The 27,319-nt window shown below is 31.2% G+C and overlaps 2 protein-coding genes across 2 annotated transcripts in view; one reads left to right on the top strand and one right to left on the bottom strand.

Moving 5' to 3' along the window:
- LOC107440174 (glutathione S-transferase 1-1) overlaps nucleotides 1-4,518 on the top strand; it is a gene marked incomplete in the record, with an annotated part of 31,590 nt that extends 27,072 nt beyond the window's left edge. The window contains 2 exon segments of the mRNA XM_071178953.1: nucleotides 3,064-3,231; nucleotides 4,209-4,518. Of these exon segments, the coding sequence (XP_071035054.1) occupies nucleotides 3,064-3,231; nucleotides 4,209-4,364 (324 nt within the window).
- A 1,674-nt stretch (nucleotides 4,519-6,192) lies between these two features.
- On the bottom strand, nucleotides 6,193-23,263 carry LOC122270699 (glutathione S-transferase 1). The gene is made up of 5 exons (XM_043049124.2): nucleotides 22,795-23,263; nucleotides 18,413-18,471; nucleotides 15,459-15,600; nucleotides 12,485-12,652; nucleotides 6,193-6,442 (listed from the first exon to the last, which is right to left on the bottom strand). The coding sequence occupies exons 1-5, from the start codon at nucleotides 22,933-22,935 to the stop codon at nucleotides 6,302-6,304; spliced, it is 651 nt and encodes a 216-aa protein (XP_042905058.1). The 5' UTR covers nucleotides 22,936-23,263; the 3' UTR covers nucleotides 6,193-6,301.
- Nucleotides 23,264-27,319: the final 4,056 nt, after the last annotated feature.

The following is a 27,319-nucleotide window of genomic DNA, read 5'->3' as shown; positions in this document are numbered from 1 at the left end:
TAATTGATTACTGTAATCAAAATTGTAATCATGATTACAGCTGTAATCAAAATTTTTTGAAAGTTGTAATCACGATTACAAGTAATTGATTACTTGTAATCGTGATTACAAGTAATTGATTACATAGCTGTAATTATCTGTAATCAATTACAGTTGTAATCGATTGCTGTAATCAACGGCCAACTCTGGTTTTTACGTTGTTACGTTAAATTTTTCGAATTTCTAGTACAGAATTTAAATTAATGGTATACGTTGAAGAATATTTTATGATGCAAAAAATATAATTATTTTAGCAGGTATTCCCTATTCTAAATGCAGCTAGGTTACATAAAATAGTCAAACATTTGCAGTACACCTGAGAATCGCAGCACAATTGCAGATATATTCAGTCTGCCTTCAGCCAAAAATTGGTTGGAAAAAATGGGTTCAAAAATTGTTAAGTATACAACTAACATTTATAAATAAAATATGCATTTAAACTCTTACAAAGCATAGTCCAGTCACATTAATGTGATCACCACCTACTTTCTTCGTCAACGTGAGATAACCAATCACAGAAGGCAGGTGGCAGTAGAGCGTGTAGGATATCTACCACTACAAAATTACAATTACAATTTACTAGTCTATAAGACGTGTTAACTCTCTTTTACGATGGGGTACCTTTTCATAGATGACGGTTGACATTGACACTTACCACACTAAGTGATAACCTAAGGAATAAACTTTAGAACTTTTAAAGTAAACTAATAAGAATGATGCTAGGAGACCCACAACTTATTAGCAATAAATCGCTCAAACATATGATTTAAAAATCGAAGACATTGACTTTTTCATGGCGAAGCTCAACTCCCAATTCTACAGTGACGACAAAGGCTGCACTACCTCCGATTTCAATCATTTATTTAAAAAAGAAATTATCAACGATAAGGCTAATTATAGTCCAATAATAGCCTTTTTAACACCTGACGGCCTTCTGTCTAAGCATTTTAGGTAAAAAACTCTTTTACATACCAGGACTGTGGCAGACCTGATGAAGGAGCAGCCCTCCAGCAGGGTCCGATCGGGGCGAGCCACAGAACTGCTAAATATCGAATAGTGACCAATCCGGCCTCGACAGGTACTACCGGGACGGCCGGGTCACTATATTAAGAGGGGCACACTTTAATTTGTCTATATTCCTGTATATATTTATTTATTGTGTATAATTTATTTGATTTTATTACCATTTTTTAGATTTTCCTAACTATGTGATTTTACTTTCACGAATACTATGTTTTATCATGATCTTATGTTTATTCTAAAGTGCAAACATTTCTATGCCTTGATGCATAGCCTGTGCTATGATTTCCTTTCTTGACAATGGAGATCTCATGACTTTTCAATATATGACATGAAAGTTTCGATGAATCGGTCAGTGGAGCTTCGCGCCATAGGCCGAGATACCACCTATTCCCAGCATCAGAAAACATTGCAGTCGTTGACCTAAGGCAGAGACGGAGTGATTTATCCGACATCCAAAAGGGCATGATCACACGCCTTCGAGCTGAGGCAAAGCTTCTAATTTTACGAACTGTTCGCCTTCCATAGTAAAAGTATGCCAGCCACGGCAAAATGACACCATCCAAAATCAGCAACGTAGCAAATGTGGTTCACCACAAGCCGTAGATATCGGAGGTGCATAATGGTTGCGGAGATGCGTTCGGACGAATAGACGTGCAACTGTTGAACAACTGACCGTCCAGATGAACCAAGGGACTTGAGCCGTGGTGGCTCAAGAGATAGAACGTTCGCCTCTGAATGAGGTGAGACAGGTTCGAATCCCAGCAGTGACTGATTGATACGAATTCTGCTCCCGGCTCGCACTGACGACAGTGCTGACGTAAAATATCCTCAGTGGTGGATAGATCACAGGTTAGAATCCCTTTGCCGTCGAGTTAACATTGGATGTTTCCGTAATTTAAAGGGTAGTTTGTCCAAATGCTTGATCTCTCGTCTTCTGCGTTGGGCTCGAAATTACAAAACTACGAAGTTGAACATTAATGGTCGTAAACTCGGAATCAGATCGACTGTTCAACGACAGTTAAAAATTAAAATAAAACCAAGGGCTGGGATACCAGCAGTGTATCTTCAATAACGGTTCAGCGAATATTGTTGCGTATGGACTTCCACGGCAGACGCATGATTTATGCACCAATGATGACTGCTGTTCATCGGTGACGAAGTCAGGAATTCGCCCACTGAGAGGTGACAGAGGAATTTTTTCCAATGAACTGCGTGTTATGCTCCATGGGAAAGATAGACTTTAACGTACACGATGTAAAAGGTCTGAAAGCAAACAGCCTGCAACTGTTACCGGAGGGGTCCAAGCTGGGAGAGGCAACATTATGGTGTGTGGAATGTTTTTGTAGCATTTCCTGGATTCGCTCATTGTGGAAGGCACGAAGGATAAATACAAGTCGCGTTCTTACGGACCATGTCCACTCTTACATATGAATTTTTCCTCAGTATCAACCAGTGGGACTATGTGACGCGTCATGCAGCTTACAGTGTACGTGTGTGGTTCGAGTAGCACCAGTTTACCGTAGGAGTTGACCGTACTCCCCTGGCCACCAAACAGATACAATGTAGAATCTGTGGAATCACCTCGATCGGGTTGTTCATTCCATGGATCCTAACCAGCTTAACATCTCGCAGCGTTCCGCTATGTGTAAGGTGGTCCTGCTTTTGTGACAGGTGGTCACGTTAATGTGACTGGACTCATTAATGTTAATTTCAAGAAAAAATTCTATTTTTTTTTAAAAATTAATAAAAAGCCGTGAAAAAAATTCTAATAAAAATGTTAAAATAGGTTTTTAAATTGCCCGAAAATGGTAAATATTTACCTTCATTAAGTTATGTAACTGATAAAAACGCCGTTCATCTACAAATAAATAGAAAGATACGTTTAGAGGCAAAAATACATATTTTTTTATATGTGTAGATAAATTTATTCATATACAACAAGAATTCTTTTAACAGTGAATAATTTGTTGGTTACTTTTTTTACTTTCAATTATCTTTTAGGCACCTATGGCGTTTAGAAATGAACCAGCAAATCCTGAAAAAATGAAAGCATTTGAAGATACTTTGGTATTGTTGGATGAATTTTTGAACAAAACGGCTTACGTTGCTGGAAATCATATCACCATAGCTGATTTTGCAATTATTTCAACCCTAGCTACCATACAAGTCGTAAGTAAAAGGAAACTGTAACAAGCTCTCCTCTTCCCCCCCCCACTACAGCGCCTCTGGCGGTGAACTAAGACAGTCTGCCAGGAACCGCCGTTAAGTACGGATGTTTAATTCGAGCCCAAAACCCCCTCTTCCAAATTCTTGTATTTTTTTTATCCTTGTTTTATTTTTATGTGTTTTGTCCTTTTCAATAAATATTTAGAGTTAGATAATTTCTAGTCTTTCATTATTTATGTGAATTGGTAGAAATACAAATAAATCAGGACTTCCCCTACAAAACTCCTTTACCGTTAGTTCGATTAATAAGAAAAATTACATTTATCTCATTACATTTGCTAGAAAAGTTAAATTTATAAATTTGGAATTTTTAAAAATATTTATTTCATTAGATTTCTTGGAAAACAAACATTTATTTCATTAGAATCTTTAGAATAATTGCATTTATTTAATTAGATTTGTTAGAAAAAATATATTTATTTAATTAGATTTGTTAAAAAGTTAAATTTATTTAATTAGATTTGTTAGAAAAATTATTTTATTTAATTAGATTTGTTTTGAAAATTACATTTAATTAATTAAATTTCTTAGAAAAGTTCCATTTATTTAATTAGATTTGCTTGAAAAGTTACATTTACTTAAATAGATTTGTTAGAAAAGTTACATATATTTAATTTGATTTGTTAGAAAAATTACATTTAATTAGATCTGCTAGAAAAGTTACATGTATTTAGATTTGTTAGAAAACATTTATTTCATTATAATATTTTTAAAACCTTCTATGTTGAACTTTAAAAAATATCCCTTCAACAAATATAGTTTTTTTTATTATTAAAAATTTATATACTTAAAAATAAGGATAGTTTGTTTTCCCCCACTATTTTAGAACATTACGAATTGCTATAAATATCTTCATATCATATTATTATGTTTATTGTTCTTTGATAAATTTTAATAAAATTTTCCCCTTTTATTCCCAGTTTCTTGATTTTTCATTTGACAAATACCCCAGAATATCTTCATGGATGTCTAAACTCAAGAAAGAAATCCCATCTTATGAAGAAATCAATGAAATTCCTGTTAAGAAACATAAGGAGTACTTATTAGCAAAGAGACGTCAATCTAGCAGTAATTAAGTATCGAAATAATAACATTGCTGAATTGGTCATTGTTAATATTCTAATATTTGTTATTCCGTTACATTATTTATAATTTTCTGCGTGTTGTGTGATAAATCGCACACATTTGTTGTGTTAAAAACTTGACATTAAAAATAATTATAAAAAAAAATTCGGTTTACTTGATTTATTCTTTATTGCTCGAAGAATTAAGTTCATTTCTTAAAAAAAAAATTCCAATTTTGAGGGTCAGAAACCCATGAATTCCCCCAAACAAAAAAGGTACATTTTGTGTCTGATATAGCAGGGGTCTGACCAGACATTTTGTGAAAGGTCCGGTTTTCGTGAAATTGTGAAAAAATTACTCACATTCTTTCAACAAGGGTCCGCTTTTATGAATTTGTGCAAATGGGGTCCGGTTATTGCAAAAACCTTTTTCAAGGAGTTTTTAAATTGTAAATAGATACACTCGGCTCGGCATTATAAAATTATAATAAAAAAATTAAATTTTCAAAAATAAACAGCAATTGCTGCTTCTAAATTATAGATGCAACATACAAATATTTGGTATTTAACCTATACTGCTGAACGCCGAATGTTCATTCCGGACGAATAATGGAAGAAGCGTCTGCAGAAGACAAAACTTAATTCGTTTACATCCCATCCTTCTTGTTTTTTGCCATGGGAAGGGTTTATTCGATTAACAAAACAATAATGAAGATAAGCAAATTTGAGAAGGATCCGATTAAAAGAAAAATCATGTTGTGAAGGGTCCGTTTTTAAGTTAAAATATTTTGTGAAGGGTCCGTTTTTATGAAAAGATATTTTGGAAGAGTTATAGAATTTCTGCGACTTAGTATATTTTGTAAGCAGTAATGAGTTTTGAAACCTCTGATAATATTTAGATACAACCTATCAATCATTACTTTATTTAATCTTTCGGTTGCCTGTATGAAATTATTTCAAGTAAAATGCCAATGAAATGGAAATGTTATTTTTTAAAAGAAAATATAACATATTCCTAATAACAGTATATTAAACAAATTATGACAATAATAAGCATTCATAAGAAATTGCACAAGTTCTCCCTATCGCGCTTCTCAAATCAAAATAAAATAATTGAATTCATTAAAAAAGAAATATGTTTCATTACTAACCATTTTTAATGTTAATAGCAAATTTTTTTAAAGTTTTCATCGCGAAGTAAGCTATGAATCGGCTTATTTTCAGATTATATTTACACCAAAAACAAATTAATAACTAGCCGATATTTACCANATGCAACATACAAATATTTGGTATTTAACCTATACTGCTGAACGCCGAATGTTCATTTCAGACGAATAATGGAAGAATCGTCTGCAGAAGACAAAACTCAATTCGTTTGCATCCCATCCTTCTTGTTTTCTGCCCTGGGAAGGGTTTATTCGATTAACAAAACAATAATGAAGATAAGCAAATTTGAGAAGGATCCGATTAAAGGAAAAATCATATTGTGAAGGGTCCGTTTTTAAGTTAAAATATTTTGTGAAGGGTCCGTTTTTATGAAAAGATATTTTGTGAAGGGTCCGTTAACGGACCCAAATTTCTTCTAAACAGACCCCTGTATAATACCCCAAAATATTTTCTGCTCTATTGAACCTTTTTTTAAAAAGATGTTACTAGACCTGTAACAACTAAGTTCTGAAGTATTATTGAAGTGCATTACAATTGCTGAAAGTTACTTTGAAACATGTTAAAAATAGTGTGTTATTAGCACACTATTTTTTGATATCAGTCCTGTAATTAAAGGACAACAACTTATATTGGGTTTGTTTTAAAAATATCCATTACAACAACAATACACTTCAAAAAGCAATTAAAAATTTTATTAAATTTGTAAATGTTCCGTATTACAATCAAACAAAATTGTTCGTATAAGGTTACATATTTCCGTATAAAATTGAAATAAATAATTAGGCCTTTTTCTGGGATTCTCTGCTTTGTTTGTACTTGTTCATGGGGGTTTCGAGGAACTCTTTGTGCGGGACTTCGACTCTCATCTTATTCATCCAAGCAGTGATTTTAGGAAATGCAGAGAAATCGTAGTCGAATGTCTGCAAAATAACAGATATGATAGATACAACGTTTATTGAGTCACAAAATTCAAATAAATATTATTCACATTACACAACAGCAAATGGGTTGAGATCAAGTAAGTTAATTTGGATGAATTTGAAATGAATAAGAACGCAGATTGTTACAAAAAACCTGTATATTTGTAACATCAAATGCAAATATTTGCATTATTAAAGTATTGCAAGCATCTCAGAATATAGTATTGTTTAGTTCAGGTTTGATTTTTCATATTGTTTAGTTCTAGAAGATGCCTCTTTATTTCCTGTAGGATATATTTGGAAAGAGAACATTAGGAGCTCATCATTTAAATTGAGTATCACTACAATGTATTACAGCACAAATGACGTAATTAACAGAAAGAGTCTATGCAGTACATCGCCTACAACTGCGACATAATAAGAAGAATGAGAAATAACATGAATACTACAGGATCAATCAATCGAATAGCAACATGGGTTAAAAACTCATCAATAAATACGGCACCACAAAGACTCGTTATGGCTTCATCATCACTTGCTTCGAAAAATATTCCAAACTCAATTGTTTTTGTACTACCATGCAAAGTAATCCATAATGAACGCCTTTTTAATGTCTATGCATTTGACCTCTTTACTACTGAAGTATAAAGGAATATAGCAAAAAAAATTTAACAATACATTTCTATTTTACTGCCACAAGTCATAATAAGATTAACAAAATATGAATAATACTGAGAATATATGAAAATATATATAGGGAATATAGACAAAATATATATGACTAAACTGGGCTAATAATTTTAGGCACACGATACGATAAGTGCACCGCAGGTTTTAACTAAGTAAAATAATATAAGTATTTCAAATGTTAAGTTGCACTTAACTGAGAACAAGCATGCATATTGTTATATTATGGTCTGTTTAAATACAATGATGAATAGATTTATTATTTCTTTAGTTTTTTCTAAGCAAAAATATATACTGCATTAAATTTCAGTTTCAAAACTATTTTAATTATGCAAACTACGCAAAATAAATAGTTATTGAGAAGAATCTAACATTAATTATAAAAAAATATTTAATTGCTGGGCGTAAAATTTCAAAATTATGGTAAACATACAAAAAGTTAAAGTTATTAAATATATGTGTGTACTTAACATAAAACAATTAATTAAAGTATTCATAAAAATACTAATAAATTGATATAATCTCTCTAATTAGATACATCTTATATAAATCTCATTATGAGATATCTCGTGATTACTATGCTGTCATAAATCTCGCCTTACCATACCAAGGTACACATACGTGGACCTGCATGTTTTTGACAGCATTATTTTTAAATATTAAGTAAATATAAATTTAAAAGCTTCATACTAATCACAAAATTACTAAGTCAAGTCAAAGGGAAAAAAAATATTATTTTCAGAATAACTAAATTTTAAAACTAAACTCAGCGGCGCGACAGCCCTTGAGGGCCAAGGCCTACTGTGCCCATCTCAGTTTTCTTGACCTTGGGCTCTGGGATGCAGGAGCAGATGTTCCGGTTAGGTGGTCAGCCGAGCGCGGACCCCCTGTGTTTAGTTCCCAAGCATGCTTGGTACTCATTTATCGACCCACTTAAGGGATGAAAGGCTGAGTCAGCCTTGCCCGGCCCAAGGATCGAACCAGGGACCTGTGGCACGACAGCGCGAAGCGCTACCACTCAGCCACCGGGCGTCAACTAAATTATATAATATTTAAAACTACTAACATATTCGAGCACGTGGATACAGCGTGATTTTTGGAAAATCACTTCAGTTTATGTGGAATTCTACAAAAAAACTTATATGTTCTGCATCTTTTGGAATCCCCAGAAAACTTAAACGCCCGTGAATGTTTCAGAGAGGGTTAAACTATAAATTTTCTTATAGAAGCTTAGAAGTGAAGTAAGCTTCCAACTTTTTAGGTAGACCGAGGTACTGAAGATAATCCTTTTCAAAAATGAAGCTATGAAAGTATGCATATTAGGGGACCCAAACTATTAATTAAAAGTGCAAAAACAACATTATCGAACACATTTAGTCCCCTCCCCTCAAAATAAGAAATAGCGCTCCACTGAATCCGAGGAAGGTATAGTGCGACTTTCAAGAGAACTCCTCCAGACACCCGTCTCACGTCATGGCGGGTACTATGGTTACGAGGAAAGGTCACTTCGAATAGGGGTGGGGTGTAAATAGGGGATAAGGACATTTAACTTTTCCCGGGGGTTTTGGAAAAGCAACACGCTTTCGACAGACCGGTTTTACGCACAAATAGTGGCGTTCGCGTCGTCCTAGGGATTATTTTCTGACGTTCCCGCCGTACCTTAGCATTGCGCGTAATCAGTGTTGATCATTAAAAAGCAACTTAATTTAAATTCTAAAATTTTTTCATTTCCGTAAACCAGTATATTATTTTGTATATTGCTTAAAGACGTCTATTCATTACTCATAATTTATTTGTTTGTTTGTTGAAGTTTTAAAACCAGAGATCATTCAGATTACGAGCAATTATATATTATAGTTTCGGTTTTGTTTAGTTTCGGTTTTCAGAACTTGGGTTAATTAAAACCGAAGGAAGGATACAGTAAAACTTGTGTAAGTTGACCACTTGTGGTGGATTGTTTTAGTGGTCAACTTATGGAGGGGTTGGGTCATTGTTTACTTTTTTGTTTCCTATATCATGTTGCTACATATTTAATTTTTTTTTATTACTTGACTTAAAAATTTTATTCAGAAAATATGCAAATGAATATCTTAAGAAATGTGTTTATACCTGAACGAACTTCAATTTGATACACATAATTCTAATATTTAACTAATTTTTTTTTTAAAAATTATTTCGTTAGTTATGCATGTGAAGTGTTTAATAAATATAATTTCTTAAAATATCAGAACACGAAAACATGTAATTTGAAAACTTTAACAAAATAAAATTATCTGAACACTTTAAAATTTATTTACTACACTTAAAGATCAAAGATTATAAATAAAGGATCGAAGCATATTTCAGAGCATTCATTTATTCAAAACTCACTATTGCAACTGGAAGAGCAACTTTTCAACTAACACACCTGTTTTTTTTAATGAACGGATGAAAGAATGGTCAAAAGCTGACCCCTTACAGTTTCCTCTGATGGTCAACTCACAAAAGGGTTTAGATTAGCTTTTTACACTATTTCACCAAACAAGTGAAATTTTTACATACGTACATTGCAAAAATGACAGAAAATTTTCTGAATTTTTTTTCTGGTCAACTTATCAGGGTTTTAGAATAGAATTTTATAATACTCCTAGACAAAATTGACTTATTTCAGTGGTCAACATACAAGATAGACAGGTGGTCAAGATACAAAGGTTTTTCTTCTTTATTATATAGGAAAAATTCCGTTCTTGATAATTGAGGTCAACTTACGCAGGTGCCCAATTTACAAGGGTGGTCAACTTGGCAGGTTTCACTGTATTTGCTTATTCAACCATAGCTATTAGTTTGAAGCGTCTGGTTCTATTATAACTGAAGTATGGATGCTTATATTAGCATTTTTTTATATTTAAAAATTTGATTTAACAGAACGAGTTCAAAACTAAAACCCTTTCAATTTTGTAAGTTTACTATTATTGTTTTAAAATCGTTATAATTAAAAATGCACATTAATGACACATTTTTTTAAACAAAATATAAGCCATGCAACCGTAAATTTTTTAAATTTTCCGATGAGAATTAAAAATAAAAATCTTTTTCATGAAAATAATTATTCGTAGCATTTATAATGAATTCGATTGTATCTTTCAATTTCCGATCTTTATAAATGCCTTTGCACGAATAATTATTCAAATCATTATAATATATCCCTATCAAAATCTCCCAATTCATTTCTTAATGTCCGCGTAAGACTATCTACCTTGCTAATTAATTGCCCACAATCAAATGCTCTTCATTTTGTTTTGATTTAACAAGGAATAAAGATAAAATAACTCATAATTTATGTAAATATTTAAACATTGCTGCCTTTATGAATGTTTTTTTTAAGGAAAACAGTCATATTTTGCGTTACACGTAAAGGGAAGCCACGAAAATATCATTCAGATTGCTTGACGCTTAAAGAGTTCCAGCGAAATGCTCAGTAATCGTAATGGTTTTTTTCTTTACATAATAAATCATTTTTTTAGCATCTTTGAAAGACAGTCAATTATTTCGGTGATTAGCGAGATGCTCTTCATATTTTTTGTAATTTTAAACTCTTTCCAAAAATCAAAGTAGCGTGCAATTTAAATATCGGTGTAAAACAATGTTTATTAAAGTTATTAAAATAATTTATTTTAGTCAAGATTAAGGTGAAATTAAAATAATCAAATGTTGCGTTAAATGCAAAGGAAAACCACGAAACAGTCTTTTAGATGACTGAACAATGATGACATTACAGCTAAATGTTCATTATCGCAATGAATTATTTTTTTAACCATTAATTTTTTTTATCATCCTTGACAAACAATTTGTCATCTAGGTGGATGTTGTGAAATACTTTTCTTATATTTTTAACCTTTAACACGACCCAGAAATCAAAGTGACTTGTAATTGAAATAGAGGAGTAAAATCATATTTTGAAAGACTTTTTGAATAAAAATAATTAGAATTTCCATTACACACAAATGAAAACCAAGAAAACGTTTTACTAGCAAACTAATTGTACGCTAACAGGCAATAATGAGACTATATCTCAGCAATTATTATCATTTTCCAATTTCTTGTGCTTTATATGAAATATAATGTTTTGACTAGCTTGGAATGTTTACTGAAATGTTCTTAATGTTATTTATCTATTAATTTTTTGTAGATACATGAATTGTGTTTTATTTTATTTGAAATATTTGAATTTCAGAATGATATAAAGAATTAAATTTGAATAACATATTAGTTTTTTTTTCTTTTTTTTTTTTTGTTTTTTAAGTTTAAAATTTACGAATTATAAATCTTTAAAAAAAATCTGGAAAAAAAATGCGTCATAAAATTTGCGAATTGCAGATTTTTCTGGCAAAGAGACTGAATGTTATCAATTATTATTAATCATTACAACTTATAAAAATCAAATTAAAAAAGAACAAATTATGTACAGCTGCAATAAACAAACACCGCAGTTCACGTGGCGTGGATATAGAGTACAGACTAGTTACTAGACCAGTGATGTCAGCGTTCACCGTGACGTCCGTTTGGTCGAGTGATTGATCTTTCTGCCTTTATATCTATGATCTTAGCGTATGTAGTCGTGAGTAAACCAATCGACACCTTCTTTCCTCCATTTCACACCCATTAGAAATGTGCTCTCGCTTGTTACCATAGCAGCAGACGACCCCAGACTTTCAGTCTGGAGGAGTTCTCATCAAAGCCGCAAAATACAATAGCGGTTATGTTATAATACCAATCCGAACTTGCCAGTTAACCTTAGCCACCTAACCTTAAAGCAAAACATCATGGTAGGGTATACTGGTCAAATGCATACAGGGAAATGACTCTTTAGCTTAAAGAAAACATCAGTGTAGGGTATACCGAGCAAATGTATGTGGCACTTAACCTTAAAAAGCATCAGAGTAGGGTCCTCGATTCAGAGATAAGTATCTCTATTTCCTCCTAAGACGTGATTCAATAGTGGCCGCTATAATTATCGAAACTAAAAAATGAATAGGAAAAAGTCAAGTGAACTAAGCTCACTCAGTGTGTAGCCGAAATTTGTCTCGGCGTAATAGTAAAATGGATTTTATTAAACCAACTGATCAGTGTAATATACACTCCATGCAAAGAAATGACCTATGTTGCCTATCATATGAAACTTAATATCAAAGATTATGATTTTGTTAGCTAGCTGAAAAAAATTAGTCCCCAAAAAGATTTTAAGTTTTGTGTTATTACCCCTATGCATTTTACGATATCTGTTTATTCCATAAAACTGTTCTTAGAAATGAGACACACTATATTTACATAACAATTACGAAACAAAAAAAATACACTGACAATTGAAATACTTACATAAATAAAATTGAGACTTGAGGCAATAGAAAGATCTGCAATAGTGAGGTGATTGCCAGCAACGTATGACGTCGTGCTGAGGAATCCTTCCAGAAATCCTAATGCCTTATCGATGGCTTCTTTCTTTTCTGAGCTAAATTCTGGCTGTCCAAAGAAAAGTACCGGATACTGAAACAAGAAAAGGAAATCAGAGTTTTTTTCTCATTGTTGTAAATAGTCATGAAATTTGTTAACATGTTTGTTTTTGATATTTTTTTAATGTTTAACGTGTCAAAAAAACACTGTTTTAAATAGAACACTGAAGTCAGGCATCACTGACGGAGGCCAGTGACCGGTTGGGTAACCAGTTTGTTCAGCCTGCGAAGGGACAGCGGGTGCTCGGAGTCGGATTTTGTTAAATTGTTCTACCGTAAGGGGCACGACTTCGCGCGCAGGTCTTCGGGTTACAAAGCGGCTACCGTAAACCGGGGCGAGTCTACCCATTTTTTCAGTTTGTCAACTTTCAAGTGGTCAAACTTTTGTAAACATTAAAGAACAAAGGCTTTTAATAGGTGTTTCGGAATTGCTATTTATCCCTCTTTAAAGCTGTGAAATCGATTTTAGAAAATATTAACAGTTACGCTGTTACTGTATATTTTTATAGAACTGCTGACAAATCTCTCGTATGGGGCGAGTCTACCCATTCTACTAAAATGAATGTTAACATTGTAAATAATCAAATTTTACTATTAAATTGTTATTTTAGTTACTATATAGGATATTTATGAAGTAAAATTCATAACTTTATTATATATTCCATTTTTTTATTCATAAAATAACACAAATTGAGTATTTGATCGATTATCACATTTTGATCACAGTTTTGTTTTTATAATCATTAACATTATAAAATAACATTTTTTTCTGATTATTGTTGATAAAAATAAATTAAAATTAATATAAATTTACAATTAAATAATTAATAAATAATAATAATTAAAGATTATTAACAAAATCGAAATTCAAACATTGGGAATCATGAAAAATCCTTTTCCCATTCTTTTGGGAGGTAATAATAATTTATAAATAATAATTTATTTAACTTGCATTAAATAAAAAAAGTTAATTTTGTAATATAAAAATTGAAAAAATAGGTAAAATAAACATATTTTATATTTACATTTATATTTAACCTATAAATTTTCTTATTAATGATAAATTTATCAATGCAGAATTAAAATAATATACTCAAATTCATTTAAAATGACTTAATTTTAATATAAACAAAGTTCTAAATTATATTATTATGCTTTATTAAAACTAAATACGAATGGGTAGACTCGCCCCGCGAATTCTGGCTTTTTGTTTACAACAGCAAAACTTACATTCTTTTTGTTTTTTTTTATATAAAATTAATGTAATCTTAGTCTTAGATAAGTTTATCACTTAACCAAAGTGAAAATAGTAATAATAATAATATACTTACGGAGCACCAACTAAAAGTTTGCTGATTTTCAATACAAATCTCTCAAAAGACGTTTGAACAGGTCGGTTAAAAAGACACCAAATAAATAAAAACGGATCAAACTACTACAGCGCCATCTTCCTTAGAGTCTGAACTAAGTCCTCCGTCGGTAAAAATTTTTTTATTTGCAATTTAAAGTAGTGAAAATTAAATAAAACTAAAATGGGTAGACTCGCCTCTGGATGGGTAGACTCGCCCCGGTTTACGGTACTACTATTGCCTTATGTTTATCTGAACTCCATCTTCTATCTTAAACTAAATAGCCCTAACTGAATTTCAAATTTTTGCTTTAAAATAATTTTGGATCCTTCAATGAGTAGAATTATTTTATTGCATTCTAAGTTTAAATCTACAGAAGAGAAGTATGAAAAAGTTTCCACTAATACTAGAGAGTTAGGAAAAGTCACGTATTTCTTTTTTCCTCCAAAGAGAAGAAAAATTTATGTAACGACTCTCTAAGGTAGTAATCTTAACTACTAGTTGGATGATGAACTAAACTCTCTATCCAATTAATAGTTATTTCAAAAAATGCTAATTGTTAATATAATTCGAAATTTTTTTTTAAGTCCTTTATTTTAATGTTATAAATGTTTCGATTTTTTTTCTACGTGAATAGTAATCGAGTATATCAATAAAGATAAAGTACATTTTTCTCAACACCTAAAGTGGTTTGAGATTTAATTTAAATATTTAAATTTATTTATTTTTCTTATATTTATTTTCTATGTTGAATATAATACACATTTATATGGTGAACGTGCACCATTAATTCGTTCAAAGTAATAGATGAACAAATATGGATAGTGTCATTTCTTATATCAACTGCATACATGCTTTTCGACTAAGTATCATTACAAATATTTATTTTCTCTGCTTTTATTAGTATCGTTTATCATATAACAAAATTAAAAAGGAACTAATCAGAATAAATAAAAATATTACAGAGACACCATATTATGAAGTGTTTATTCTTCAAAACTTACGTCATTAACTTAACTTTTCTTATTAAATGAGAGATTTTACTGCAACTAGAGTAGGAAGAAACTTTGAAAACTGCGCTGCTGTGATGTCATTCGCGTATGTAATAGTTTATCATTTAGAGAATGAGTTCAAAAACTTGCCTATTACAAAAGCGTTCGGTCCAAATAAGTGTTTTTTGTTTATACATTTTATAAAATTATTACTTATTATACGGGATATTTTAAAGTAACAAATTTCCTTGCAATTTTTTGAGCTTTTTCAAAAAAATATAGGTGTAAAAAATAGAAGTTTAAGATAGCCAAAGTTTGCGTTTATATAGAGACAGAATAAAATTTTGAAATTATAATTTAAAATATGTGGATAAGATTTCTATTTTATCTGACTTTAATTGGGATACTAAAATATCTACTCTAACAGACAGCGTGTTTGTAATACATTTACGCAAATGCCTTATGTTTAAGTCATTTAGTAACATATCAAAATACATACCAAATATTCACCTATGGCTTTGTATAGAGTGCCGATATCAAAGTACAACAGCCTGTCTACGACGGCCCTCTCTTTGGGATCTTTAGGATAGAGAGAGCTGCCTGGTGCATGCTGATCCACCAAATAACCCAGGATGGCACGGCTGTAAAAATAATTATTTTCTTAAACATTTGAAAACTAAAGTTAATATTTATATGTAAGTTAACTTAGTTCAACTTGCTATTTACTTAGTACTTTAACTACCAACTCCAATAATAATTCCATAAATTAATTCAGTATAATTTACTTAGTACATTTTAATTAGTATGTCTTTCAGCCGGCGCCTTCGGTAGTCAACTGGTTCTGCTCCACAAACTCACCGATTCGTTCTCTTCGACAGCATTGCTCTGGATACTTGGTTTTTTATTGCACTACTCTCCGTTTTGCTACTGCTATTAATTTATCTTATACAGTAGATTAATCGGTAGAGCTTTTTCCACTCATTGGTTCTTCCCTACGAACCCACTGCTTCACGGCTCTTAATTAAACACGACAGCGTGGTTCTGGATGTTCGATTCTCCCCCAACAGATTCACCACTTTCCGAATTCTTATTGATTGTTGTTGTTGTCCAAAGCGATATGTCAATACTGACAAGCCTATTTTAAAGGCAGAGAGGTGCGCTTCTTCTTGTTTTCTAGTGGCGCCACCGTTGGCCAAGAATTCAACTTCAGCCATATATATACGTCACAGCCCGTTTTGCAGGGAGGACACATTCATACACCATTCGCAAATCGTAATTTTTACTAGAGTAAGAGCACGATTAATCTCCGAGCCAGTAATCCCAGAGGTATCGATTTGTTATGGGAACTTGGAGAACTTTGTGACCCCGACAGATTTAGCGATCTTCGGCAGATGGGAATCGAATTCCCGACCTTTTTATTGATTATTGATTAATGTTTTTAGTGAATCATGAAACTTGACTATATTAAACATAAACATTAAAGACTGAAGTCACAAAGAATACATTAATTCCTGTTGAAATAATGTAGTTTAAAATTTACAATCCTATTTAGACAGGTATTTTTTGCAATTTAAAGATTCTATTCTCCTTTTTTTAATTAAAAAAAAAAACGTCTTGGAAAAGGACTTTGAGATGTAGCGTATCGGATCCATATCTGCCTTAGTGTTAAGTCTCGTTCCAGCAATGTTCGGGATACACAGATAAGAAAACCCATTGGAATTTGTGAATTATTTTTCAGAATAGTAACAAAAACATTTTTTTTGTCAATCTGCATCATAATTCATGATCACACAGAAGTAGACAGAATACATGGGCGACAGGTCGCATATTTGACTAAGGCAATTCCCATTTAAAATTAGAATTAAACTTAACGTAATAACCATTAACGAAACAAAATTTAATGTAATTTATGTTGAATTTAAGTAAATACATCTAATTATTTCAAATATTGAAAGAATAATGTAATATTGAAGTAATGCACACTCTTAAATGGGAGTAAAATGCAGAAGGTATTTGTGAACAAGCATGAGAGAACAAAAATACATCAGAAACATTAGGGATATCTTATAAAGGGCACTTTCTCGCTGGAAAGTAAAGACCGCTTTCTATTGCACAAATATAAATGTAGAATGAATATGGCCAGATGCCCTGGCCTCTGTAATTGGCCATCATTTTTCAAAGTTCTCTGGGACACAACTCTAATCAAAATAAGAAGCCTCAATTTAATAACAGAAAAGTGCTCATCGATGTAGATAGAAATTGTACGTAAAAGATTCTAGAAAATAGGGCTCCATAAAAAAAATGAATTGTTATTAGTGCTGTCACGAATTGATATGATAACAATGAAAACGGCGCCCTTGAAAAAAGCGATTAAACATAACGGCCACTGGCAAGAGCTTTTTTCAAATATAAAATATACAATTCATAGTTAAAATTTAATTTATATTTACTTTTGTTAAAACGTAAACCATGTTCTTGATTCATTAATAATTTTTAATTTGTAATATTTTATACATTGCAGAGAAAATTGGAAAAAGGTTGCAAGTGACATATTTGATGCAATTGAAGTTTCTCGGATAAAACCTCATTTTTGTCTTATTTTAGAACACAACTTCAACTTACTTAGCTGAATCTTTAAATTTCACAAATCTCAATGAAGGAAGACAGTGGGTGACAATCTTTGTATGTTTTTGGAGTAAAAGAAAGTTCTAGTGCATTTTGCATCAAAAAGTGAACAATTATTGATAGAACTCTTATTTTTGCAGCATATTTAAACGTCGAATGTGTGAACTGTGAAATACAATTCGACAGTTTTAATTAGTTTTAAGGAATAATAATAGGTTCTGTCCATCGGAGTCCTGGTGGCTCAAGGTATAGAGTTTTCTCCTCCCAATGAGATGGCCCGGGTTCGAATACCAGCGATTGCTGGTCGATAAGAATTCTCACACTGACTGCAGGGCTGGCGTAAAATATCCATTGTGTTAGGCGGATCATGGGTTAGAGTCCCCTTATCGTCAGGCTAACCGTGGAAATTTTCGTGATTTCTCTCCACATGTTACGCAAATGCGGGTTAGTTCTATCAAAAAATTTCTATAATTACTTAATCCAGGAGTTCCCTTGTCTTCAAGATTGTGTCCAAAATTTCAAGGCCACGGAGTTGAACATTGATAGTCTTAAACTCAAAATCAGATCAGCTGTTTAACAACAGTTATAAAACGAAATCAAACCGAAAGTTTGTGTTCAAGGAATAAAAGATATGCATAATGCGTATTTAAAATTGTCAACGCATGAACTGTTATGCGGAAAAATTCAAATTCACTGAAAGATCATTAATCTCCTTAGATGTTCCATTATAAATGCCCAAAAAACAGCATCTTCGGACACAAATTTGCAAGGTTTGTTATGTTAGACAACGGCAAAAACCAATATGAAGCATTTGTAGATTTTATTTACCTTTCCCAGAGAATGAAACCATTATCATCTATAGTAGGTACAACATGCTGTGGATTTATCTGTAATTAAAATATTTCAGTTAATTGGAAGGAAAAAAGACAGAGCTACTACAAACTTCCTAATAAAATTTAAAACACATATTTGAATTAGGAAATTAGTAAGAAAGTTCTAAAATTCCTCTAATATTAAAATTTGACTGTTGTTTCAAAATATTTGCATGAAGAAAATTATTGAAATATGATCGTTATATATGATGTATAATATCCATACCAGGACTTGGAAATTTTTTTACAAGTTCTATCGGTACACAACACATTAAATTTTTACATGACCCAAACATCCCAGATATGTCACTCAATATAATTTCTGAAGTATGTTCGATACATATCTTAATTGCTAATGCAAGTTTAAGACATAATATTGGATGTGTTCTCTTGTTTAAAACATAACATCTTGGATGTTTTATACTTAAAAATATATTTTGGTATTTTTTAATCATAAAAAATAGCGTAATAAATGCTAAAAAAATCTCTTATATTATCGGAATTACATCTGTATTAAAATATAAGTAGTTTGAAATTTTTTTTCATTTATATTCGAAAATGTATTAATAATTGATTTTGTAAATTCAAGAAATTTCAATGATGAATAATTGTCTTGCTTATATCTAAATAAATGCAAACAAGTGCAAATTTGAAAAAATATTGTTTATAAATGAGCCGTATTTGGAAGATTTTACATTTAGCATAGAAAAAGACACCCGTGTTCTATGCTGTATTTCATGACCATAAATTATTAAGAAGCTAAATATGATATTTTTCCACTTATTTTGACTTAAATTAATACTAAATAATGGAAAAACTACGAAAATTATGTTTAATAAAAATTCTGTGTCAAAGACTTAATTTATTCTGACTAAGGTAACATAATATGAATTTTTTTTTCACTTCCAGTTTTACTAAGCTTATTTTAGAGGAGAGTTGTCCGAATCATAATACTACATTATAGATTTAAATTTTTATGAGCTGCAAATTATTTTAAATCATGAAGCTGTTATTAAAGTTCATACTATCTATTCCTTAAACCATGCCGACCAGGAATTATCCTTTACGATTAATATTTCAGCTGATGTATGTAAGAGGACTGAGGGGAAAAATTTGATTAATATAATATTACATTTCTTATTATTTTATATCCCTGCATATAATGTTCAAAAATTATATTGAAAGCTTGCTAAACCGATTAACTTCAATAAAAACTTAACGTATTTGCATTGAGACTTGATTCGTTTGGATGAATAATAAAGCTTCCTTGCGTATCTCTTATATGATATCCCGAATTCAATTCATCTTTTGAAATCGGAAGCGATACGTTTTGAGAATAAGATGTATGTAACTGTCTACTCAATTTGAGACAATTGCAGTTTTTAAAGCCCCAAAGTTAATGCCCTACTATTGGAAGAAATTAACAATACTTAGCATCGAAAGGTAGATTTAAACATCAATACAACTGAAAAGATTAAAACAAAATGTCGATGTGCAAAAGATTTGTTTTTTAGTATGACACCCCCCGCTGAAGAAGTATTCTGAAAATTATTCTGAAAAAAAACCCCCCTGAAAGTATGTGATCCACTATTTAAGTCTTCTTTTTCTTCAAAATTATCTACAAATTGGATTTTTTACAGACTATCTATTTTAACAGAAAATCTATCTTAATTAATTCTCTAAATTTTCTGCGAAATTCTTAAAAGAATTTTCAAATACTGTCATCTATCGCGGGAGATGGAAAATACTAGAATACTTGTTGAGCAGCTCTATGGTGCTGCCAGCAATACGTGAAAGAGAGTTTTGCGCTCCAAAATATTCCAGGGTCATCTATTGAGGAGTGCAGAATACTGGAAACTCCTGTGTTGAGGGAATATGAGAAATATTGCATTGTCCACGCTGGGGTCCACTAGATTCACAATTCAGCCTTCTCGGCAGAAGCATATACTCAGTTATATTGAACTAAGTAGCTTCATGAGTTGCTCACCACACAATTATTTAGATAATTTTTTTAAATATAATCTTAAGATTTCTAATAAACTATAAGATAATTAGAATTTAAAAAAATTAATCAATAAATAAATAGAATGAATTTGCTAATTTCCTGTAAAATTAGGTTTAAAAAGTGGGTCAATTACCTTCAGATTTTATCTTCTGCAGAATTTTTTAAAAATAAAATCTAGGCTTTAAAAGTAGTATCAGAATTTATTTTTTCTGGAAGGCTTAAGAAATTAGCACACACACAAATTTTTCATTATTTTTTCTTAAGAAACTTGCGTGTATACACGTATAATTTCAAAGATACATTGCATTTTATATTAAAATATCTAGTTCTTTTTTGTCATGTTTATTTTTATGTACCGTTTTTTTGTTCTTTTGCTTGTTTTGTTTTCGCGAAAAAATATGCACATTTTTCAATAGCGCAGAAAATAGTAGGATTTTAATATCATCAGGTTTCATTATAATCTAATATAAAAAGTTTATCTTTCCATTCACGTTAATTATCTCCGTGTTTTTGTCCTGGCAAATGAAATAAGAGAAAATTAACATACATGCCTATGAAAAACAAATATTTTTTTCCAAGTGTTTTAAAAAAAATTTTAAATTTTTTTATCTGTAAAATATTTGGAGGCAAATTTAACTTTCTTCAAAAATTCCGCAGATATTTTGAAGATAGTGAAGTGTTTAAAATGATTATGAAATGTCCACGAAAATCTGCAGATATTTTTTTAAAAAAAAGGCAAAATCAAAATATCTTAAGGTTTCGGAAAAAAAATTCTTTAGATATTTTTAGTGGAGTTTGATAGTAATTTTTAAAATTTGCCAGTTTTGATAAATATTGGATGGCAACACTTCAAACAAGGTAATTTTCTATTAAATTTAAATTTAGCTGATAATGGCTTGGGGGTTAGCCAGAATTTAAGTATTTATTTATAAGAAGAATATATGCATCAACTATATTTAAATTAGATCTGAGGAAAATTCAAGATTAAGAACAAATGTTTATAACATCTGTAGTATTTATTAACTTAGTCTCTAAACGTTAGTTTTAATTTAATTAGACTTAGAGAACTAGTTGCATTACGGTGGCTTTGTTTGTTTGACAAACTTCATTAGTTGTTGCGAGAAGAATTAATAAAATTAAATGTAGTATAACTCATCGAAATATATTCATAGCCTTACATAATTAAAAAAAAATGTAATATATATTTTTTACAAATTAAAAAATATCAAAATTTTAGATAGTAGAATCGGAAGTTTTGGTAGAATCGAAATTATATCATATACCTATAGTATCGATACTTTTTCAATGTCAATCACACTCTACGGTTTTTAGCTTATTTTTATGTACAAATTGAATGAAACATTCAAATTTTTACTGCAGCTAAAAATAATCAAATTCGATAAAAACTGAAGTAGCCGGTTTAATACAGTTTAACTGAGGTAACAGTTTAACTAACATTACTTCTTTCATTTCTTAATTTTGACCGTAAAAAAATTCATACGATGCTATAACTTTCAATATCCCCTCCCTCCTCATGATAATGTTTTTTCTTCTTTTCTTAATTTTGAAATTATCTATTTCAAATACATTAAAAGATAAACATGCAATATTTGTTAATTTTAGATTTATTTCTTTAACCTCAAAATAAATAAATAAATATAAATAAATTTTAGATTTTGACTGAAAAATTAAAAATCTTCACATGCAATTTAATTTTTTTTAAATAACTGTTATAAATTTATGTTGAAAGCAAATTAGAGTATCATAATTTTTTTATAAAAATGAATTAATTGAAGATATTTTTATTTTAAAGCATATTTCAGTACATGCTAAGATTATAATCACCATTAGAAATTTTTTTCATAATACTTCATAGAAAAAATGAAATTTCTTCTATACACATTAAATGAAGCAATATCCCAAAATATTTTAAAAATTTGTTCCAAACGATCCTGATTTAATTTTTCAAGATTTTTTTTTTGTTGCCACACCCGCTTTATATTTTTTTTCACCTATACTAATACACAATAATTATTCCATAAATTAGCAACATAAATTCTATTTCTAAAGTATTATTAATATTTTTTTCGGTTTAATAATATTTTCTTTTCGTAATTACCACGGACATCGTATTTACAACTTTATATTTATATTTTCAACTGTAAACAATTATATTTATATACTATAGTTATGTATATTTACAACTGTACGTTAACTGTATTCATTACTGCATACAACAAAAATTTTGAAAATGGAAAAATTAGTATTATACTCAAGTTTGCAGACAACTCTTAAAGAATAATTGTGTGCTATTATTGTTAAAAAAAACGTACCTTTAAAAATTCAGGTTTAAACTGGTCACGGGTAGACAATTCCACTATTTTTGTTTCAAATGCTATTCCCAAGTGGCCAAGAGTCAGTCTAACTGCAGCACATGCAGGACTGGCTTCCATTCCATACATAACAATGCCCATTTTTATTGATTTTAAAGTTAAAAATATTCGAATTCTTAGCAGAATTTAAAAGACTAGGATATGAACGGAATATTTAGAATACGAAAGTCGTAAAGTGGGTGATTATGTACTACTGTCAGTTTTATCTTTAATTCAGAACGAGAGTTAAACCGAAGTGACAAGCATCAAAGCTCACTGACTGATGGCATTGAAGTGGGATGTGCCAGAGCTCTCTGAACAATCAGAAAAATTATAATTGGGTCGATGCCAAGGACATGCCAGTTGCAACAATTTCATTGTGATGAACCTTGAAAAAGTAGTGTTCTTTCCAAATGGGATATCAGGTTTCAATAATGATATGGTTTACAACTTTATATAATCGGGAAAAAAAACAGAAAAAATACTTTTTTGTTGTTGTTGTATAAGCCATTGTGTGTTAAGTGATAATCATATTTTTAATCGTAAAGTATTGTTCATTTTGAAAAATCTATTTTTTTTTTTTAATATCGCGGTAACTATACCGTAAAAAAAATTATCCCGAGATATTGTGACTACCATCGCCTACGATAAATATCGAATGAGCTAATATTGCGGGTTTTATCGATAACGGCGATCATTGAATACTGTTGTTACGCGATTGTTAACGAAAATGATAAATACTGTGAGTATTTTATAATTTGGCCGGGATAGCCAGGTCGGCTGGGCCCATGTCCGACTGTTCGTGGGTTCGAACCCCGCCGGCCGAAGACTCCCCGCGTAGTAAAGTGACGGATGCACGTTAAATCTGTCGAGTCTCATCCGAGGGTGTGCGGTATTGGTCCTCGTTAAACTGTTCTACCGTAAAGTGCTCGACTTCGCGTGCAGGTCGTCAGGCTACCGAAGCGGAGGTGCCATCCCATGTGCAGACGATAAAAATTGTGATGGCATGTCTTCGGATCATCCTCAGGGATGTTTCCCATACCGTCGCCAATAGCCCATTGTGCAGCTCTATTGCGACGTAAATGAACAAATCAAACTGTCGAGTCTCAAAAGTCCTCCATGTTCCCATAACAAATCAATACCTCTGGGGGTACTGTATTGGAGATCGATCGTTCTCTGATTCAGGTCAAAATTACGATCTGTGGATTAATGGATGTATGAATGTGTTCGCCCTATAAGCGGGTGTTACATATGGTGTGGCAGAAGTCGAATTCTCGGCAATAGATGGAGCCACTAGAAAACAAGAGCAATCGCACCTCCTCTGCCTAAACAAGCATACGTCAACAACAAGGAGTGGGAAGAGGGTATAGTAAATAATAAGAATCCAACTTAACAAACTTAACAACAGTTATTGAAGAGTAACAATAATAAAACGTAACATTAACGCAACATAAAAAGTAATAAATGTAAGGACGGAAAGAATAAAATGGACTAGTATATGTACGAGAGCATGAAAGCCTCTCATTGGTTGATTTTTTTTTTAAATTTTATAACTCTCATTGAACAGCTGATCCTATTCTGAGTTTACGACTATCCATGTTCAACTCCGTGAACTAGTAATTTTTAATCCAACTCAGAAGACAAGAGAACTCCTGAATCAAGTATTGGGACAAACTAGCCTTAGTGGAGGACATTTTGATGGAACTAACCCCATTTTCGTTACATGGAGAGTTAAACCAAGAAAACTCCCACGTTTGCTCTACGACAAAGGAATTTTAACCCATGATCCGTTGACCACAAAAGACATTTTATATTAGCACTGGGGTAGAAAAAAAAGCTAGGAGCAGAATTCGTATCAACTTGCCACCGCTAGGGTTCGAACCTTCGTAATCTTGTTTGGAGGAGTACAGTTGAAATGGTTGGTAAAAATTGGTTTTATCTTCTTAAACCTCTGAAGTTTCTTTTGGGCCTATAGGGCCAGTAATCCAGCTTGCCAAGCATAATCAATTTTCAGCTAATCTTCATTCCAAGTAACTATGTTTGCAATCTACTAATATTTGCTGTTCTGAGGAGGGAGGAATGCTAATACAAACAAGCCACTGTCCTCCCCTTCGTCTAGCTCAAAGAAACATGCCTATACTAAATACTCTAATTCCCATTATTAGAGAAAAAATAATCTTCTAAAGTAGTAAAAAGAAATAAATTTGAAAAGAAAAAAATACATTAATAAAAACATCGTAAGCATGGTAAATATGATACGACCATCATGATAAAGTTTTCATCAAGTATCATCGAATTAAAAACTAACTTAAGATGCTAGATATGCAAATACATTAATATGATTGAATAGCGTTACGCTGGACCTTTTCTTGCAAGATAGAAATGTTTGCACACGAAGAAAAGAATTTATGAAAAAATACGGTACTGCATGGTAATGACATTTCTGGTTAAAAGAGCCAAATTCTGGTTAATAAAACCAAAACGCACGGTATTTAAACCATTCATTTGGCAATTTTTTCCATTCGTAAGGAAAAGATTTACCGTACTCTTATACCATACTATGAGACAGCGGTTCTCCATTTCATTCGGCTATGATACCCTAAATTATCGACTTGATTTTGGCGGAACCCCAGAAACTTAATGGATACATTTTATAAGCAAATGTTAACATATTAACCCTTTGTATCACCACGTTACATATCTGCAACATACATGAAAATTCAATCCTATAATGAGCTGGATTTACCTATAAAATCGAACCAAATTCAGGTAAAGAAAATATTGCAAACTCGGGGGAACCAAATCTTGGTGCAGCTACCAATATTATAATGCGTTTAGCAAGAATTGTTCCACGACATAATTGCATGATATACAATTTTTTTACAACAATTCCCTTGATTGTATATTTGGCTAAGGACAGATTGAAAAATGTGGTGTGAGACTTTGCTACCATAAAACAATAATTTCAAATTTTTTCACATGAAGTTTTAAATATAGTTGAATTTTTGTGCTATTTTTCGCGATATTGGAGATGTTCAACAAATACTTTTTATCAATAAATTTTTAATTTTAAGATCTTAATTTTTTCATTATTTTTTACACGCTTAATATGATGTATTCCAACATCCGCGTAAATATTTCTTAAATCAGAGTTGTTGAGTTACAAAGGGTTAATCAACGAAAGACTATTAATTATACTGAAAATAGTGTCTGAAATTTCATTAATTATTTTGAAGATATTTAATAAAAGATTAAAAATGAAATTTTTTCCTAAATCTAATCTAGTTCTAGATTTTATTCAGTGAATGCATAAACTCAACATGAATGACGTATTGTGATTTTCATCGAAATAAAAACGAAAATAAACTTTGAAAATGTTTATTGAAATGTTCTTTGAAATGAGTTCTTCATTGTTGAATTTAGTAATTTTTAATCGAGAAAAAATATTACCTCAATTTTTAATGAGTGAGAGAGTTTGGCTACCAGTAGGAATGAATGGAAGCACCTTGGACAGTTCGGAAGGCCTTGGCCCATCTCGAACTGTTGTGCCAAGGTTGAGGACGATAGTCTTTTCATTAATCATTCAATAATTTGTTATCAGGGCTTGTTATTTTTTCTTCACAAGTATTTTAATAAAACAATTTTGTATAAATACTAAAAATAATAAACAAATAACGAATAATTAATTTAATTACAGGTTTTGAAAATCATAACTGGTTAAAGAAAGTCCTAGTTCTTGGAACCCCTTGTGAGCCCCCACGGAACTCTAAGGTTCCATGGAACACCTTTTGAGAATAGCTGCTGTAAGATTTCATGACATGCATTTATGCCATACTCTAAATTATCATGATTGAATCACCAAATTTTGCCCCGTTAACCAAATTTTAACATATTATAGAACCATATTTTTTATTGTTCATTTTACCAAAATCAAAAATAAAGAGCTTTGGTAAAAGTTACCGAGCTTTCTGGTGTCCCCGTAGAGCCAGATACACTGTAAATTTAAAATATTGTAATCGTTTCGACAATACTTTTTAATCATTGCATTACCTGAATCTAATAATTATTAAAAAACTTTAAGTTAAAAAAAATTCAGAGATCAACTTTGCTTAGTTAACAAAATGATCCTTAATAACTCAGGATGAATAATAGTTTTTTGAACATCTTTCCTAAAGTATGAGTATCAAGAATACATTTTTGGTATGATATATCATGTTTTTTTTTCTCACTACAAATAAATTTATATGCTACTGTGACAAACATAGCAGTCAAAAATTTTTTAAGAAAATGCTATTATCTGATAACTTCGTGCCTGTCTTTGTGTTGAGTAAGAAGTATGCAGCGAATGAATTGAAATCCTTGTGGAAAAATATAGAATGTGTCACTTAAAGAATTGATACTTGACGGGCTTGACTTACTCGAAATGGAAAGAACAGTTTTTAACGTAAACAAATGCCACCTTTCAACAACCAATCAGGTTTGAGAC

Source organism: Parasteatoda tepidariorum, chromosome 3, assembly GCF_043381705.1.
Source record: "Parasteatoda tepidariorum isolate YZ-2023 chromosome 3, CAS_Ptep_4.0, whole genome shotgun sequence".
NCBI classification, from domain to species: domain Eukaryota; kingdom Metazoa; phylum Arthropoda; class Arachnida; order Araneae; family Theridiidae; genus Parasteatoda; species Parasteatoda tepidariorum.
The sequence above is the reverse complement of the archived record's forward strand: the minus strand, read 5'-3'. Positions and strand labels throughout refer to the sequence as shown.